Source organism: Haliotis cracherodii, unplaced genomic scaffold (genome assembly GCF_022045235.1).
Source record: "Haliotis cracherodii isolate W230 unplaced genomic scaffold, xgHalCrac1.p SCAF_33, whole genome shotgun sequence".
NCBI lineage: Eukaryota > Metazoa > Mollusca > Gastropoda > Lepetellida > Haliotidae > Haliotis > Haliotis cracherodii.
In genome coordinates this window covers 2,379,789-2,399,945 of record NW_027266290.1, presented here as the reverse complement: position 1 = coordinate 2,399,945, position 20,157 = coordinate 2,379,789, and the positions used below count along the sequence as shown (strand labels likewise).

Here is a 20,157-nt window from a genome sequence, read left to right as displayed (position 1 = left end):
GAGGCCATTATTCATGTCAATGTCTCCAGGTTAATGTTCTGTCATATCCAAAAGTGGTTAGGGTTAAGATAATAATGGGAGGCAGTTTCTGTTGGAATGCCCCTGACCACCATTTCTATGCCCCTGACCTCCACTGATCCTATGTCCCTGACCTCCACTGATCCTATGTCCCTGACCTCCACTGATCCTATGTCCCTGACCTCCACTGATCCTATGTCCCTGACCTCCACTGATCCTATGTCCCTGACCTCCACTGATCCTATGTCCCTGACCTCCACAAGATTTAATTCCCAGACCTGCACTAGTCCTATGACCATGACCTCCATGAGCCCTATGTCCCTGACCTCCACGAGTCCTATATCCTTGAGATGCACAAGCCCTTTGCCCTTGACTCTCACAAGCCCCACGCCCCTGACCTCCATGAGCCCTATACCCCTGACCTCCATGAATCCTATACCCCTGACCTCCATGAGCCCTATACCCCTGACCTCCATGAATCCTATACCCCTGACCTCCATGAATCCTATGCCCCGACTCTCACAAGCCCTTCGTCCCTAAGCTCCATAAGCCCTACGCCCCTGACCTCCATGAGCCCTATACCTCTGACCACCATGAGTCCTATGCCCCGACTCTCACAAGCCCTTCGTCCCTTAGCTCCATAAGCCCTACGCCCCTGACCTCCATGAGCCCTATACCCCTGACCTCCATGAGCCCTATACCCCTGACCTCCATGAATCCTATGCCCCGACTCTCACAAGCCCTTCGTCCCTAAGCTCCATAAGCCCTACGCCCCTGACCTCCATGAGCCCTATACCCCTGACCTCCATGAGCCCTATACCCCTGACCTCCATGAATCCTATGCCCCGACTCTCACAAGCCCTTCGTCCCTAAGCTCCATAAGCCCTACGCCCCTGACCTCCATGAGCCCTATACCTCTGACCACCATGAGTCCTATGCCCCGACTCTCACAAGCCCTTCGTCCCTTAGCTCCATAAGCCCTACGCCCCTGACCTCCATGAGCCCTATACCCCTGACCTCCATGAGCCCTATACCCCTGACCTCCATGAATCCTATGTCCCTGACCTCCATGAGACCTATGCCCCTGACCTCCATGAATCCTATGTCCCTGACCTCCATGAGACCTATGCCCCTGACCTCCATGAGACCTATACCCCTGACCTCCATGAGTCCTATGCCCCGACTCTCACAAGCCCTTCGTCCCTGACCTCCATGAGCCCTATGCCCCTGACCTCCATGAGACCTACGCCCCTGACCTCCATGAGACCTATGCCCCAACTCTCACAAGCCCTTCGTCCCTGACCTCCATGAGCCCTACGCCCCTGACCTCCATGAGACCTATACCCCTGACCTCCATGAATCCTATGCCCCGACTCTCACAAGCCTTTCGTCCCTGACCTCCATGAGCCCTACGCGCCCCTGACCTCCATGAGTCCTATGCCCCAACTCTCACAAGCCCTTTGTCCCTGACCTCCACGAGTCCGAAGTCGCCCTCCCCGCGGGTACAGATGTAGTGGTCTAGATGATTCCACACATAGTTCTCAAGCTTCTCGTTGCTGAACTCCGTCCACGACACGTCGTAGCAGTAGGAGTCTGGAGCCTGGAACCGGTACTGGTACTTGAAGTGCAGCTGGGGCTGGTTGTGTCTGGAACACGGGGGAGGGGTTAATGTTTAGTGAGGTATTAACAACCATCAGATCCTGACAAGGGAAGCAACTCAGCAACACCACCTCCTCCTCACCTGGGTCTGTATCTGGTCACAGTGATGGTCGGGCCCGTCAAGTTCAACTTGTGGAAGATGCGGCCAATACTGAGGTAATACTCTTCCTGCAAACAGAAACGGTGTCACTGCAGTTTCGTATTGTGAGTGAGTGAGTGAGATGGTGAGTGAGCGAGTGATTGGTTTGATTGGTTTGTTCTTTAATGCAGCACTCAGCAATATTCCAGCTATATGATGGCGGTCTTTTAAAAATCGAGTCTGGACCAGACAATCCAGTGATTGATATCATGAGCATCGATCCATGCAATTGGGATTGATGGCATGCTTCAACAAAGTCAGCGAGCCTGACCACCCGATCCCGTTAGTCGCCTTTTACGACAAGCATAGTTGCCTTTTACGGCAAGCATGGGTTGCTGAAGACCTATTCTACCCCGGAATGTTCACGGGTCTGAGTGAGTGAGTGAGTGAGTGAGTGAGTGAGTGAGTGAGTGAGTGGTGAGCGAGCAAATGAGAAATCAGTTGACTGATTCATTGAGCGTTGGTGAATACCAAGTCTTTGCAGTATTCTAGCTATATGACAACAGACTGTAAATACCTGTTTCTCGACAAACCAGTGATTGATAGTATGAGTAATAGCATCAGGTCGTCAGGTGACATGGTTGACTGTGTCTTGTAGCCTATCGGCATGGATCATAGCTCAAGTAGCCGGGCGTAGAGTCATCCCACAGATGACATCCTTACATCTGACCTTGTTGATGGGGTTTACCTCTTTGATCATCTGGACAAGGCATCCGACCTTATATCAGAAGGTACATGGTTCGAGCCACATTTAAAGATTTGGAAATTTAAATACAGGCCCTATCATGGGTCAAATTGATGACAGGGTAAAGTGCATTTACCGATTGTTCCACGCGAGGCCGGGCCCGAGTTAGAACTGTTGCATGATGGTATTGCGGACTTGACCCAAGTGTCGTATTCTCCCTCGGAGAGCTAGATCTCGAGATCTTGATCAACTGGAACCCCTGGACATAAGCAAGTACATCTTAACATAGAAATGTCACAGCAATCCTAAAAAATCTTTCACATTAGTCAGCCTCCGAAGCCCCGAGACAATTAGATTGAGCTGAGGACAAGTAAACACCCAAAGATTGTTTGTTTGTTTGTTGTCTTACGCTACCTTCAGCAATATTCCAGCTATTTGACGGCGATCTGTAAACAATCCAGTCTGGACCAGACAATCCAGTGATTGATATCATGAGCATCAATCCTTGCATGAGGGATCGATGACATGCATCAAGCATAGTCACCTTTTAGGGCAAGCATGGGTTGCTGAAGACCTATTCTACCCCGTATCTTCACAGGTCACATCCAAAGATGGTAGTCCTTATTGACTAGTTCTGAAAACAAGTGAAATAGTTAATTTTACATTAAATTGTATATTCATAAATTTATCCTGTCTCACACAATGCATTTCTTTATTCTTCTGCTGATCTTTATGTGGAAACATGCTGGAACAAAGTTTTCAGCTTCGGAAAACATTTTGCCCAAATACATCCCATCATCACCATGGTCACCACCAAACAAATGGGTCATCCACTGCAATCCCGGGCGTTGTGACCTCACACGACCTGATCACCTGACTGCCCCGACCTTTCTCTCTTAGAGCTGACAGGCTGGAGTAGCTGTGATGCAGAATGGTAGGGAGGGTATATAGCGTGCGAGATAGGAAAAGTATATAATATACAATTTAATGTAAAATTTACACATTTTCAAACTTATCCATTCTCACACTATGCATTTATCCCACCCATGGTTGGTCAGTGGGGTGCAGATACGCTAACCTGTAAAGAAGCGCGCGTTGAACAGTGATACAAACAAAGGAGCCTCGTATCATAAAGACAAGAACTTGTGAGTGGGTAAAAACACCACAACAGGCAATAGGAACCCCTTAGGCTAGTCCAATCTCATTAAAATCAGATCTTAGTTCTCGCTACCGCTAAACAAAGATCTGAGGACATCCCATTAGGGGTCACGTCAGAAAAACCTTTCATCTGACCAATCAGAGCATTGCTTACCAGATCATGAAAGTGACAGTTGGAATGTGATTTCTCATCATGCAGCCTCGAAAACTTTAAAATACGGTATTCCGAATGATAGTTACGGGCTTAACGACTGAATCTATACAATCTAAACCATATATTAGCCATTTGAGAATGTTCTTTTGCTCAGGTTTCAAATTTTTAAGCGAGAATTTGTCAAAATATGTTTATGCGTAGTCGCCAATTTGAAATTAGTGCCATAAAGCACGAGAAAGCTGCCTTCTGATTGGCTAATGTCGACTTCTTGTCAGAAATTCCATTGGTCGGTCAAAGTTCCCGAAAGGTCAGTCTGACGTGACCCGTAATGGGATGTCCTCAGATCTTTGTTTATCGGCAGCAAGAACTAAGATCTGATTTGAATGAGATTGTACGCTGGTAGGGTGAGTCATGAAATCGGGCATAACATGTGTTATGTGTTCACGTAGGACACTGTTACAACCACCATGAACATTGAATAGAGATCTATTTAGCATATGACTTATAATCAATCCGGAAGTGGGCTCCCATCAATCAGTTCTACAAGACAGTCCTTACCACTATATCTTCAACGAATATTAGGGTGAGCCAGCTTTATCTCTTTTAAGGCTTCGTTAAAGCTATCAATTACATGCATGGGAACGAAATTTTCGATGTTCAAGCATGCGTCCGCATAAGGACAGAAAGACGAGGGAAGATATGCATAGTGTGAGACAGGATAATTTTTAAAAAGTTAAGAATTTGAAGAAGATTAAATTCTAAGGCGATCAGAATGCTGATAATTTTGCTCAGTTCAAGATTAATGAGCAGTTTGACCAGAAGTGGCATATGTCTAAATTGGACCCACGTGGGACTGAAAGGACGAGGAAGGAAGGCCCTTCTGTAGTGATGGGTATTGACCTGACTTTCATATTGCAATTTATTGCAATAAAGATTCATGTATCACAACACGAACCACAATATATTGCATGTGCTCTTTCACCTGTAATATGTTACAAACCTGAATAAAAAAAACCCCAATTGACACCAATCTCATTAAAATCAGATCTTAGTTCTCGCTACCGCTAAACAAAGATCCGAGGACATCGAATTAGGGGTCACGTCAGAAAAACCTTGCATCCGACCAATCAGAGCGTTGCTTACCAGATCATGAAAGTGACAGTCGGAATGTGATTTCTAATCATGCAGCCTTGAAAACGTTAAAACGGGGTATTCCGAACGATAGTTATGGGCTTAACGACTGAATCTATACAATCTAGACCATATATTAGCCATAGAACGTTCTTTTGTTCAGGTTTCAAATTTTTAAGCGAGAATTTGTCAAAATATGTTTCGAAGCGTAGTCCCCAATTTGAATTTAGTGCCGTAATGCACGAGAAAGCTGCCTTCTGATTGGCTATTGTCAACTTCCATTAGTCGGTCAGAGTTTGCCAAAGGTCGGTAATGGGATGTTTAGTGGCAGCGATACTAAGATCTGATTTTAATGAGATTGAATTGTTAAAAAGAGCTAGTGTTTGAGCACTGTGACGCTATCTTCCTTTTCTGATCCAGTTTTCTTTTCAAGGAATAGGGGATGTGCATAATACGAAATACTGCCTCCCCAAGAAGGGGGTGCGAATTATGCCTTGGTGCACACTATACTTGGTATACAAGGTCCGGTTTTCACTTATTCTGTTTTTCATCTTAAACCTTCATCTTGTTACATGTTATAACTACTCTGATGATCAAGACTATGTAAATCCAAGTTTTAAACTTCCAGAACATCTTGGTACTGATACCTGAGCCAGCCGCTGGTACACCAGCTCCCGGAACACATGCACAGTACTGAGTGGCTTGCGGCGGTAGAACGCCTCGTCCTCTGATGGGGGATTCCTTCTGAGACACAGCAAATAATGGAATTAATATTCAGCATGGTCATACACAGGAGATGAATGAGATCCATGAAATTGGAAGAACATTGTCACAAAGAGACTCCACATACTTTCTTTGATGTAATCAAAATTGCATTCTTTCTTAAAAGCATTAATTTAAAAAACATTGAAAAACATAAACAAAATTATATCCAAAACAAAATACAATCCCCAATGTTCAAAATTAAGGGGTGTTCTGGGATCCTTCAGCTTTCTAGCTAGAGCATTCTACTCAGAAAAAGTTATGGATCACCAGTGTTCCTGCTGGCTTTTGAAACTGCCAGTCCTGGTGGACTGGCAACTTTAAAAATTACCAGTCCCCACTAATTTTTCCCAGTCCCAACTTTCAACAAATAAAAAAAACATTTTACATCATGTTCAGTGCAAAGATGTCTCTGAAGTAACTTTTAGATCTATATGTCATTCACACAAACTTCAGTCACAATTTTCGCTCTTTTTTTAAAAATATTTCGAGACGAAGTCGCTACAAATGGATATTCAACTTAGAAATAGACATGGGGAAACCCTGATGGTAACAGACAAGCTGACTTTGTTCGAAAATTGTACTTGAATAAATATCACCGTTGTTTTGTTCAACAACAAAGATTTATAAGGTACTTTATTTGCCAGTCCACAGGGACTGGCAGTCACATGAATTACCGGTCCAAGCCAAATTTTACTGGTAAAAAACTGGTAATGACCAGTAAACAGGAATGCTGGATCACCCAACTCTTTCATATAACTACAGGTTATCCGTCATGGCATGACACATTAAATATAGTAATATGAAAGAAAAGGGTGATTGATAACTTCTTTCGAGTAGAATACTTGAAACTAGGGAGCCCAATATGTTTAACTTTTTTAACATTAGCTTCATGACAAGGACCCCTAGGCTTTCATGCTTAATTTCCAACACCATGTCCTACTCTCTGGCTATTTCAGCATTGACATCATCAGGCAGCAGGTTATAGTCCGACACCACGTAGTCATAATGCAGACTACGCTGGTCGGGGAAGAAGTCGGTTGTTGTTGGCAGCGATGCTGGAATTGTTAGCGACTTCCAGTCAACACCTGAAAATACATTCACCACTGTAGGTCTCTGTGAAGCTATGATCTATGATCTGGTAATCCTAGGCCCCATTCCACAAAGCAATCTTAACGCTAAGACCATCGTAACTCTCATACCTTATCATAGACTTACCACGGTCATAACGCTAAGACCATCGTAACTCTCATACCTTATCATAGACTTACCACGGTCATAACGCTAAGACCATCGTAACTCTCATACCTTATCATAGACTTACCACAGTCATAACGCTAAGACCATCGTAACTCTCATACCTTATCATAGACTTACCACAGTCATAACGCTAAGACCATCGTAACTCTCATACCTTATCATAGACTTACCACAGTCATAACGCTAAGACCATCGTAACTCTCATACCTTATCATAGACTTACCACAGTCATAACATTAAGAGGATCATAACTCTCATACCTTATCATAGACTTACCATGGTCATAACGCTAAGACCATCGTAACTCTCATGCCTTATCATAGACTTACCACAGTCATAACATTAAGAGGATCATAACTCTCATACCTTATCATAGACTTACCACAGTCATAACGCTAAGACCATCGTAACTCTCATACCTTATCATAGACTTACCACAGTCATAACGCTAAGACCATCGTAACTCTCATACCTTATCATAGACTTACCACAGTCATAACGCTAAGACCATCGTAACTCTCATACCTTATCATAGACTTACCACAGTCATAACGCTAAGACCATCGTAACTCTCATACCTTATCATAGACTTACCACAGTCATAACATTAAGAGGATCATAACTCTCATACCTTATCATAGACTTACCACGGTCATAACGCTAAGACCATCGTAACTCTCATACCTTATCATAGACTTACCACAGTCATAACATTAAGAGGATCATAACTCTCATACCTTATCATAGACTTACCACAGTCATAACGCTAAGACCATCGTAACTCTCATACCTTATCATAGACTTACCACAGTCATAACGCTAAGACCATCGTAACTCTCATACCTTATCATAGACTTACCACAGTCATAACGCTAAGACCATCGTAACTCTCATACCTTATCATAGACTTACCACAGTCATAACATTAAGAGGATCATAACTCTCATACCTTATCATAGACTTACCACAGTCATAACGCTAAGACCATCGTAACTCTCATACCTTATCATAGACTTACCACAGTCATAACGCTAAGACCATCGTAACTCTCATACCTTATCATAGACTTACCACAGTCATAACGCTAAGACCATCGTAACTCTCATACTTTATCATAGACTTACCACAGTCATAACGATAAGACCATCGTAACTCTCATACTTTATCATAGACTTACCACAGTCATAACGCTAAGACCATCGTAACTCTCATACCTTATCATAGACTTACCACAGTCATAGTGCTAAGACGATTGTAACTCCTACTCTTTAACATAGACTTATGACAGTCATAGTGCTAAGACTTATGACAGTCATAGCGCTAAGATGTAACTCCTACTCTTTAACACAGATTTATGACAGTCATAGCGCTAAGATGTAACTCCTATACTTTAACATAGACTTATGTCAGTCATAGCGCTAAGACGTAACTCCTATACTTTTATATAGACTTATGACAGTCATAGTGCTAAGACGTAACTCCTATACTTTAACATAGACTTATGACAGTCATAGCGCTAAGACGTAACTCCTATACTTTAACACAGACTTATGACAGTCATAGCGCTAAGACGTAACTCCTAGACTTAAACACAGATTTATGACAGTCATAGCGCTAACTCCTATACATAGACTTACGACAGATGTAGGGCTAAGATGATCATAAATCATACTTTAACATCCACTTAAGACAGTCGTAGCACTAAGATGATGGTAATTCCCATTCTTTAACGTAAACTTCCAACAGTTGTAGCACTAATATGATCATAAATCCTATACTTCAACACGGACTTACGGCAGTCATATTGCTAAGACAACCGAAACTCCAATACTTTAACATAGACTATGGCAATTGCAGCTCTAAGACATCATAACTCCTATACTTTATCATAGACTTACGACAGTTGCAGCGCTAAGATGTCTGCAACTCGCATTCTTTAACATAGTGAGTGAGTTGGGCTTAACGCTGCTTTTAACAGTATTCCAGTTATATCACGGCATGTCAGCTTAACGTGGGAGGAAAGCCCGAAGTGTGTTGGTCTCAGATGTTAACCACTTCAGCGAAACCCACAAGCACATGTATGGTGCTGACAAACCTAGAAACTTAATTGGGGCGAACCAGGATTCGAACCTACAATCATAGGTTTCTAGCGTGCCCAAGGGACGCAACACTGCACAGCGAATCGACTGGGCCACCCGTGCCCCCCTTTAACATAGACTAACGACAGTTGTAGCGCTACGATCGCTTCATGGAATGGGGCCCTGTCCTACATTGTCTGAAGTCAATGACCTTGATTGCCCGCAGTAAATTAACCCTTCCTGTTTCTTAGAACACATTGATTTCTGCCGATTTAATCCAGCTATAGATATGACATGTTATTGCTCTGCATACATCTGTTGACAAACAAGCCTTTACTCAAGTACTGGGATTTGTATTATGTTAGTTGTGTTTGTGTGAGTTGTGACCATGGTAACATTTAATTGTTTCCATTATTATCGATATATTTCTTTATTCTTTTCCAAAAATCATAAATATTTGAGTTAATCCAGAAGTCGACAATCATACATTAACTCATAAGCCTTTTCAAGAGCAATTCTTAGATATAATAATTACCATCACCTCCAAAGTGAGGTGTTTCTAACCAGTTCTGGGACGGCCAACTCAACAAAATTAAATATTCGTATTTCCAGTAACACAAACAGAATACAAAAGTAGAGAAGTAATAGCATGCACTGATTCCAAAACCTCCAACAAAATAGGGAATAAGTAGATATTATTTGCCGAGTGGGATTCCATGTAATAAATATCATATTTTTATCGATGCAAAACTTCTGAGAGCCTTCAAACTTCTACTGGTCCAATTGCCTGCCACTGATAAATTGTGTGGACAAGTAATAATCCTGATGGTAGTCCCCATTGACCAGTAACCAGTTCTCAACGCTTCAATTGTGCTACAAATTGGTCTGAATAAAACTGCAAATGTAGCAATAGTATATATTTTTGTCTCATTCAAATAGGACTAGCTACAAGTGAGTGAGTTTTATATTTCAAGCTACTTTTTGCAATATTTCTGCAATATCACAGTGGGGGGACACCAGAAATGGGCTTCACACATTGTACCCATGTCGGGAATCGAACCCGGGTCTTCGGCATGACGAGCGAACACTTTAACCAGTAGGCTACCCGACTAGCTACAAACTCTGAGGACATTTGAAATAATGTTAACACTAGTCCTCTGGACAAGTCTTAAAAAAGATAAATTTCTAAACTTGATAATACATATTGTGTATTCCTAATGTATGATATTTATGAGATGGAAACAAACATTGGTTATAATCTCTTTATCATATAATATCATTCTTAAAAGTAATCAATGTTTAACACAAATTTCCACTGAAGTAACAATAGAAACCGCGTATGAATACAGTGTTTGAGTGAACCGCCCTATTTATCAAAGAGTGCCAAAGGGTTTACAGCCATGTCTGTCTACAGAAAAAAAAACCATATTGGGAAACCTTATAATTGTATTGGCTAAGAAGACATTATTACATTGATGAATAGAGCTTAAAGTAGTTCCTGCCAGGTAACCTCATTTGCATATTATCGGATCATGATACCAAATTTATCGATCGGTTTACAGCATCGATGACACTTCCCATTGTGTGATAAAATAATAATTACAATATAAACATTCATGGAAATATAGAGTAAATCACTAACTAGACTGAAACATAGCCTTGTTGCTATGGTAATGGTAACCATGGCAACAGTAAGGTCAGGCTTGTTCACTATGGAATAGTACAGTTTTCATGCTGACTAATTCTAGGGCTTGACTGGTTCCATGCATCTGCACCTCTCACAACTATACTACAACATCTACACGATGGTTAAACTAAACCTTGGCTAAAGGAGACTGTTAGGGTGGTTAATGTAGCCATGGTAACGTTAATAAAACATTCCATGCAAGACATAATGACAATTCAAAAGATTCCATTTGGCTTGTCACAGGCTATTCCTGTATCACTAACTAAGAGGTTTCTATGGAAACACTCATCTTCCCAATCAACTCGCTATACTACAAAATGGCGAAAGTGATTGTTTCCATGGTAACCTGCTATTTCTAATGCTATTTTAGTTAATATTCCCATGTAAATTGTGTTCAAAGACCACAACCATTGTCAAAATTATTGTTTAAACTAAACCTTATCATCAGCTTGTGTCATTCTTTCTGCATTATGATACATATTCATGATACAATACGTATCATATACAGCACATTGTAAGATGGTGTACCCTCTAAGCCTAACTCAGAGCTCCAGATAAGCTGCGTATCTGCGTAAAATATGCATCAGAAATGCAGAAATACGCAGTAAAATAAAATCCAAGCGTATCAAATACGCAACCAACATTATAGATACGCTACAAAAATAAAACTTGTGCGTATCCTCAAAATATTGTGAAGTAACCCTGCGTATTCGATTAGCAAATCAGCAACTTATTTTGAAATTATAGACGGGCATTCTGTCAACCTTGCCAAACTCCATGATGACAGTTACATCATGATCATTTGCCATTACACTTTCTTGTGGAAGTATCGTAGTATCGTCCTATAAAGCTCTCGAACCCACACGACACCAGTTTGCAGGGACTAGATGAATAGTGTTTTTAAATATTTAACTTAAATACCCACATGCGTAAAAACTAGTGGGTAAGAGAAATTTGAATACCCAAATAGAATTACTGATACCCAATGATTTTAAGATGCATGGGTAAAATACCCACAACACCAAAAGTTTATCTGGAGCTCTGTAACTCATTTTAGTCTGTCTCACAGTCCCTGAACCATGTTATTTTCCTTCCCTCCAACCCTTACTGTAATGCTATAGCCCTAAATGAAGCAAGTCTATATTTCCACAGGTTCTGAATCGCCCATCTCACTGGGGCTCCTTTTCAATTTAAATGGAGTTGTTGTGTTGATCAAAATTATATTATGGACTACTAAAGCATAAGTCTAAAATCATTCCTGACTGGAAGGCCACAACAGTCGTATGTCTATCTTTCAGAACTAGCAATAGTACAATTAAATCTGTCAGTCGTGCACTATAGCCTTCGTGTGATACCAGTGGCAGATACAACAACAAGAGTGAGCGAGTTGGGTTTAACGCCACTTTGAACAGTATTCCAGTCATATCATGGCGTGTCAGCTTAAATTAGGAGGAAAGCCTGAAGTGATGCAGGTCTTAGACGTTTACCACTTCGGTGAAACCCACGAGCATGGGTATGGTGCTGACAAACATAATCGGGGTGAACCGGGATTCGAACCCACAATCATAGGTTTCTGGCGTGTCCAAGGGACGCAACTCTGCACAGCAAATCACGGCGCCTTAGACGACTGGGCCACCTGTGCCCCTACAAGATGACATGAACCTTGTACTACTAGTCATCGTAGAAGAGTAAACAGTCAATACTGCATGACTAGCCATACAATAAGATCATATCAACCTTGTACTACTAGTACATGTAAGTTCGATGTTTAATGCTGCACTCAGCAATATTCCAGCTATATGATGGCAGTCTGTAAATAATCAAGTCTGAACAACACAATCCAGTGATTGACATCATGAGCACCAATCCAAACAATTGGGATAGAATGACATGCACCAACCAAGTCTGCGAGCCTGACCATCCAATTCCGTTAGTCGCGTCTTACGACAAGCATAGTCGCCTCTTATGGCAAGCATAGGTTGCTGAAGACCTATTCTTACCGGATCTTCCCAGGTAGTACTACAAGTCATCATAGAACAGTAAACAGTCAATATTGCCCGAGTAGCCATACAATAACAAGGTCATATCAACCTTGTTTTACTAGAACAATAAACCTGGCGAGTAAATAAACTGTGCCAGTCTATAACTGGTCAAGTCAAGATGACAATGTAAGCGGTCTGAAAGAGAGGAAAGCAGAGAGATATTAGTAGCTGTAGAGATTACAGGAGATGATGCAGCGGCAAGCCGACAGCCCTACATCCAGCGAAGCTCTGGAGCACTAGGATACTAACAGCTGACTCAATGACCGAGTAAGCAAGGCTAGTTGTATCACGGCAGCCTGAAAAAAGATGCTTGGACTACACAAACCGAGGGATGATAGTGTGAGCATGTCTACCTTATTTGGGGATCATATGGAGGCATTATGGTGGCATTTTCAGGCCCCAGACCTTATCCAGAGGGATGATAGTGTGAGCATGTCTACCTTATTTGGGGATCATATGGAGGCATTATGGTGGCATTTTCAGGCCCCAGACCTTATCCTGAGGGATGATAGTGTGAGCATGTCTACCTTATTTGGGGATCACGTGGAGGCATTATGGAGGCATTTTCAGGCCCCAGACCTTATCCAGAAGACCCTGAGGCCGTTCCCCCATACCTGATACTACCTTAGATATTGATTCATATATTGCTTTGTCAGCCAAAGTGAAAAAGTGAATGAGTGTGAGAGTTTGGACAGTGTTTCTGTTGTATCACGGCATACCAGCTTGATGTAGGAGGAATGGCCTAAGCAGGACTCGATTTAATGAGTGAGTGAGTATGGTATATTCCTGCAATATCACAATGGGGGACCCCAGAAATGGGCTGAACACATTGTACCCATGTCGGGAATCGAACCTGGGTCTTCGGCGTGACGAGCAAATGCTTTAACCACTAGGCTACCCGACCACCCCTTGATTTCAGGAACTTTACTTAACCTGCACCAGGTGCATGTACACAAGAAAACCTGGTGGCACCAGACAAAACCCGATAAAATTAATACCGATAGTACTTACTGTCACAGTATTTATATGGCATTGTCATCAATGGCAACTGTCATAGAGACTTTGTTCGTTTTTTGTAATACTAGCACTGTTTTTTTGTTGTTGTTTAACGCCGCACTCAGCAATATTCCAGCTATATGACGGCGGTTTGTAGATAATCAAGTCTGGACCATACAATCCAGTGATTGACATCATGAACATCGATACATGCAATTGGGATCGATGACAGGCATAAACCAAGACAGCAGGCCTGACCACCCGATCCCGTTGGTCGCCTCTTACGACAAGCATAGTCGCCTTTTATGGCAAGCATGGGTTGCTGAAGACCTATTCTACCCAGGATCTTCACGGAACAAATGATGTAGTTAGGTCACTAGAGAGCGAGAGAGAGAAAAAGAGAGAGAGAGAGAGTGTGTGTGTGTGGGGGTGGGTGTTTTCAAAGATCTTTCAAAGATGTTGTCTGGAAAAGTAAGAGTAAGTCACACACAAATTTGAATTGTTTACTTGCACTTAAGTAGCGCAAATATTAGGTTGCATTTTTCAGTAATAGGTTACACTGGTGCACGTTTTATATAGCTAAAATCGAGCCCTGATAAATGATGCAGGTCTTTGATGTTGACCATGTTGGTGAAACCCATGAGCACTGCCACTACTGAGTTGACATCCTGGAAACAGGTTCAGGGTGAACCAGGATTCGAATCCACGATCTTAGATTTGTGGCATTGAGATGGATTCATGCAGTGTGCAGCGTCCTAGATTAGTGGGGCACCCATTACCAGTAGTCAGCCTTTAGACCTTTAACCTATCGACCATAGGAACTGGGGACTTATTCAGAGCCCTATTTAACAGTCTCCTATAATGGTCGTAGGAACTGGGAATATATATATCTAACACCAATTAAGCTGTCTCTTACAGCAAGCACTGTGACCCAGGACCTACTCAGACCTCCTTTAACAGAATAAACTGCCTCTTTAGGCAGACATAGGAAACTGTGGACCAGTCTGATACCTATTTAGTCGTCTTAAACAAGAATATTCTGTCTATGAAGTATATCTAAAGTCCTTATTGCTGAATACAGTATCCAGAGATCTCCATACAGTACCCAGATATCGCCATACAGTACCCAGATATCGCCATACAGTACCCAGATATCTCAATATTGTACACAGATTTCTCCATACAGTACCCAGATCTCTCCATACAGTACCCAGATATCTCCATACAGTACCGAGAGATCTCCATACAGTACCCGGAGATCTCCATACAGTAACCAGAGATCTCCATGCAGTACCCAGAGATATCCATACAGTACCCAGACATCTCCATACAGTACCCAGACATCTCCATACAGTACCCAGATCTCTCCATACAGTACCCAGATATCTCCATACAGTAACCAGATCTCTCCATACAGTACCCAGATATCTCCATACAGTACCCAGATATCGCCATACAGTACCCAGATATCTCCATACAGTAACCAGATATCGCCATACAGTACCCAGAGATCTCTATACAGTACCCAGATATCGCCATACAGTACCCAGATATCTCCATACAGTACCCAGATATCGCCATACTGTAACCAGAGATCTCTCCATACAGTAACCAGAGATCTCCATACAGTACCCAGATATCGCCATACTGTAACCAGAGATCTCTCCATACAGTACCCAGATATTGCCATACAGTAACCAGAGATCTCCATACAGTAACCAGAGATCTCCATACAGCACCCAGAGATCTCCATACGATATCTAGATATCCCAATAGTCCTCCCATATATACCGATATACATACTTGACCCAGTAATCTAACACTCTGCCAAGACATATTAATACAGTCCAGTGAAGCTGAAAGTCAGCTGTATCTTTCAGAGAATTCAAATCACTGATCTAGATTCTAAATACATACAGAAGTGAACACAGTAATCTATTCTAAAAACCTATTCTAACCTTCCAATCCTTCAGATGATAATCTACACCAAGTTAGTAGACGATACATGTTGCCGTGTGCATGAAAGCTGTGTACAAAGCCGATTAGACATCATGTTGTGTGGCGGCTACAACATATTAGTTCCAAACATGCAGATGCTGTTAGTCTGAAGAGTAGTTACTGTTACAAGGCATACACTCATTATACTGAAAACATATAGTTAGGGATCATGAGTATTTTGGGGGATATTTTTATGAAATTGTGTGATTAGTCTTCACTACAGAAAAATATCCCCCAATTTGTCAAAATCCTTACGTTTTTTTTGTTCAGTGTATATACCAAAACTTCTCTCAACACAAACCACAAACCAATCATGCTGGTAAAAATTCCAAAATGATAAAATATTGGTATTACTGACAAAGGCACTGTTACCGTCTCCACCAGAAGCTCAGTCGTGAACCATTCCAAAAATTTAACTATTTTCAGGGCGTAAATGTCCTGGTATTAAATTACACACTTCCTGATACAACATTCACTAATAAATATCTGTTGAGAAAAATAAAGGTGACACAACCTCCAAAGCAAGCATGGTACAACAATATTACTAAATTAACTCAATTCAGAGTATAAAAGCCAGTACAAAACACCAAAAATATTAAATGAAATATTTCCTCCTTGGTACCCCTGTGCAGAATCATCAAAAATATCACTGGAGTTGAAGGTTCAAAATTGATTGTGATAATTTTCATTCATTCATCTTTTGAATTTCATATTTTTGAATGCACCTTATGTCATTGAAGTGAATTATTCAACCACAATGCTCTTCTATTTGTCAGATGGTCTTGTTGTTTAATTTCATGAAAAAACCCCAGAAGGTTACAATGCAAATCGGTAATGATTATTTGAAGATGTGTTATAAAAGTAGAGAAATTATTTTTGTGGGACAGGAGAAGTCATGAGGAAATATTTTACAAAGAGCTGTAAATGTTCGTTCCTTGCATGGCCAATATTTATCATATGAACAGCACCTTTTGGTGAAAGAAACTTACATAATATATTCCAAAGAACTATCTTTCATAACTTCAAAATTTCCATCACATTTAAATGATCCAAATTTGAAATTTACCAAATTCAACAAATATTGATTGGATTGTTTTATATTCATTAACATTACAAAAAGAAATACAATAATTTCATAGATATAATAATTTGTCATCAATTCTATTTTACCCTGATGTGTTATGTTTAACAGACACTACGCCATCATCAATGTCTAAGATTCAACATAGTTAACAAGCTCCTCGCAGCGATAGCCTGTTCGCGGAGCTCTCTATACTATCGCTGCCACCAGTAAAAACTCCCCACAGTGAAAGATGACCACAACCATGCTTGGAGTTGAATTCGCAGCCGATTGACCGTTATGTATATACAAGTGACGACTGTCGTGACGCCAAATACACTTACCCCTGTTAAATTACTTTCTTTGTTTGTCAATTTTAATTTCTATTTCATTAAAACTATCATGTAATTGATAAAGTGAGAATGTTAAAGAGGAGTTGGTTGATTTTTAGTTAGTCTGCAATCTCGAACCAATCTGATTATACAAACAACAAAGTAAATTCATCTGGAAAACATGGTCAGTCGTAAACGTTTTCAAAATGAACTACGATGGCATTCCCAAACATGTAAACAAAAGTATGATTGTGACTACATTTGGGGTTAGAGGGCAAATTTCAAGATTCTTGTAATGGCCGCACCCACACTGGTGGCAGCGATGTTACCGAGAGTGTAACAAAGGTGTCACACGCTGGGAAGAAGCTAGAATAGTTAACAGAGAAGGGAGACAACTCAATCATCTAAAGATGCTGCATATACAAGCCATGTATCCAGATGGACATTTACAGCCAACACTCTCCACGCACAATCGTAAAGCAAGCCCATGTGTACTACACTAGATGACCAAAATGGCGGAGGCAACAGTGAGGGTGAAGGTCGTACTTATTCCTGCACAGAAAGTCTGACTGCTGGGGTCAGAGGTTAGAATGGGCTTGATGAGCTGAGAGTCAGCTCGATCTCGCTCCACCTGTGTCAAAGGTCGCCAGTCCCACCCTGAAAGCAAGTCACATGTAACAAGGTTACACAGGTCAAGGTTACTATATCAGTCACAGGTCAAGGTCAGGAATGACTGAACATGGCTTATACCAAACTGACATAAACTGAAAAAGATGTTATTACCACTAGACCTTTTTTTTGTAAGATAAATCATTTTAAATTTAAGTCAAACTAGAAAAGGATATATTATCATATCAGTTGTTTCAAAAACAAATCAACCATTGACTTTAAAATTTACATAAATGTCTCTCAGGATTAATTAATAAACATACACAAAAAAATGTTTTTTACAACAGTAGACAGACTTAAAACCAAATATCTAACACATAATACCACAGAAATAGTTACTTTAGCGGATTAATCAATATTGCCATGGTTACTGGATATTCCTGAAAACAAAGTCTGTCATCACGTTTACTCTACCATCTTACAGTGAGTCACAGTTGAGTAGGATTTGTCATCAACATCAAAGACTACTTCTTGGAAAATAATAACTGTTAAACTCTTCGTACCTTGGAACAGGTTTTCATGAAGACGTTCGCATGAACATGGGGTACGAAAAATGCATGAAATGGACAAGGGAACAAAATCATGCACATTGTCATGCATGCAGACAGTCAAGAAACTACACCAGACGAACAAAAATAACTTTTTGTTTGTTTAATGCCCACTCAGCAATATTCCAGCTATAAGATCGCAACCAAGCCTGACCACCTAATCCTCATAGTCCCTTCGTACGACGAGCATTGGTTGCTGTGGTCACAGAATATCTGGAATACCCATGGGGTGAAAAGTAACTTCACAGGTGGAACGTTATATCATAAAAAGGATAAAAAACATACACTACAGGATAACAAATGGAAACATAGAGATTAAAAAAAATTCAAAAGTTTTCAAACAAAAGTTTTCAAAAAAGGTTCATTCATGCTAATGGCAGACAATACACAATTTTCACTGATGTAAATCGTAAATACTATTAAAGGAAAACTAACTATTATATGGAAACACAAGTGGACGTACAGTGACATTTAAATTATTTCAACATGAAATATAACTGAGATATGTATAAGTAGGGAACATGCATTTAATAGAATTTTATCAACACAATCATCAACACATAATAATAAATGAATGTGATGATTAGCTGATAAGATGATTGGTTAAGCATAGCATTTTAGTTCCTGATATAAAACACACAACATAAACAAGCATGCAACTACATGCAGGTTTGAAACAAAACAAGACAAGAAAACAGAACATCCCCTGAAGAGTACATGAATAAAAGAAACACTGCCTGAAACTCGATCTGTATCGGCTAGCCATTTCAGTGTCATGTTGTTACAAAAGTTGTTGTGTGGAAGGTTGTATCTACCTGTTGTCATGTCTGGGCTCCAAGGTTGCTCTCCTGTTGGACCCCAGAGCCAGAAGCCATCTTGTGACGTCATCTGACCTCTTGACCCACAACGACCTTGACCCACAAACAAATATATTTTAAATGGGCATTTAGAAGAGTTGACATGGATTTATTTCTTTGTTTGTGTGTGTGTGTGTCTCTGTGTGTGTTTGTCTCTCTGAGTGTGTGTGTGTCTGTGGTGTGTGTGTGTGTCTGTGGTATGTGTGTGTGTCTGTCTGTGTATGCGTGTGTGTATATGTGTGTGTGCCTGTGTGTGTGTGTCTGTGGTGAGTGTGTGTTTATGTGCGTACATGTCTATGTATGTGTAAATGTGCATGCATGTGTGTCTCTGTGTGTCTGCTTGTATGTGTGTGCACATATGTGCGTGTGTGTGTGTGTATGCTTGTCTGTGTGTATGTGTATGTGTGTGTGTGTGCATGCTTGTCTGTGGTGAGTGTGTGTTTATGTGCGTAAGTGTCTATGTCTGTGTAATGTGCATGCATGTCTCTGTGTGTCTGCTTGTATGTGTGTGCACATATGTGCGTGTCTGTATGTGTGTGCACATATGTGCGTGTGTGTGCATGCTTGTCTGTGTGTATATGTGTGTGTGTGTTTGTGTGTGTGTTTGTGTTGTACTGGTACAAGCTAATACCAGTTTTATAGTGCTAGCCCACTGAGATACCACGCTGCAGTGAAACATTGATACCTAACTTAGACATAGTATCCTATATCCAAGCCGACCAGTCCCTGGCTCAAATCCTCAATGCCAGGCAGGGTAACAAGAAGCACCATCTTTTAACGTCTTTTGGTATGACAACAGTGAGTGAGTGAGTGAGCTGGGTTTAACTCTGCTTCAAAAAGTATTTTAGTAACATCATGGCACATCAGTTTGATGGCGAGACCAAAATGTCACAAGACGTAGTGAAAGCATGGGTACCATGCTAA

General features: G+C 41.1%; 2 protein-coding genes across 2 annotated transcripts in view; both read right to left on the bottom strand.

Moving 5' to 3' along the window:
- LOC139477366 (GATOR complex protein Iml1-like) overlaps positions 1 to 20,157 on the bottom strand; it is a 68,684-nt gene that overhangs the window by 24,377 nt on the left and 24,150 nt on the right. The window contains exons 23-29 of the mRNA XM_071259921.1: positions 19,192 to 19,287; positions 17,706 to 17,816; positions 6,650 to 6,794; positions 5,592 to 5,688; positions 2,638 to 2,760; positions 1,760 to 1,845; positions 1,490 to 1,664 (exon numbers count right to left, since the gene is read on the bottom strand). Coding sequence (XP_071116022.1) covers positions 1,490 to 1,664; positions 1,760 to 1,845; positions 2,638 to 2,760; positions 5,592 to 5,688; positions 6,650 to 6,794; positions 17,706 to 17,816; positions 19,192 to 19,287 — 833 coding nt within the window. The remainder of the gene's footprint in view (positions 1 to 1,489; positions 1,665 to 1,759; positions 1,846 to 2,637; positions 2,761 to 5,591; positions 5,689 to 6,649; positions 6,795 to 17,705; positions 17,817 to 19,191; positions 19,288 to 20,157) is intronic.
- LOC139477312 (uncharacterized) lies at positions 64 to 1,448 on the bottom strand. Its single transcript, XM_071259866.1, is given in 9 exon segments — positions 64 to 344; positions 417 to 536; positions 575 to 631; positions 670 to 750; positions 789 to 869; positions 908 to 964; positions 1,003 to 1,219; positions 1,222 to 1,296; positions 1,443 to 1,448. Coding segments are annotated over 9 exon segments (975 nt in total).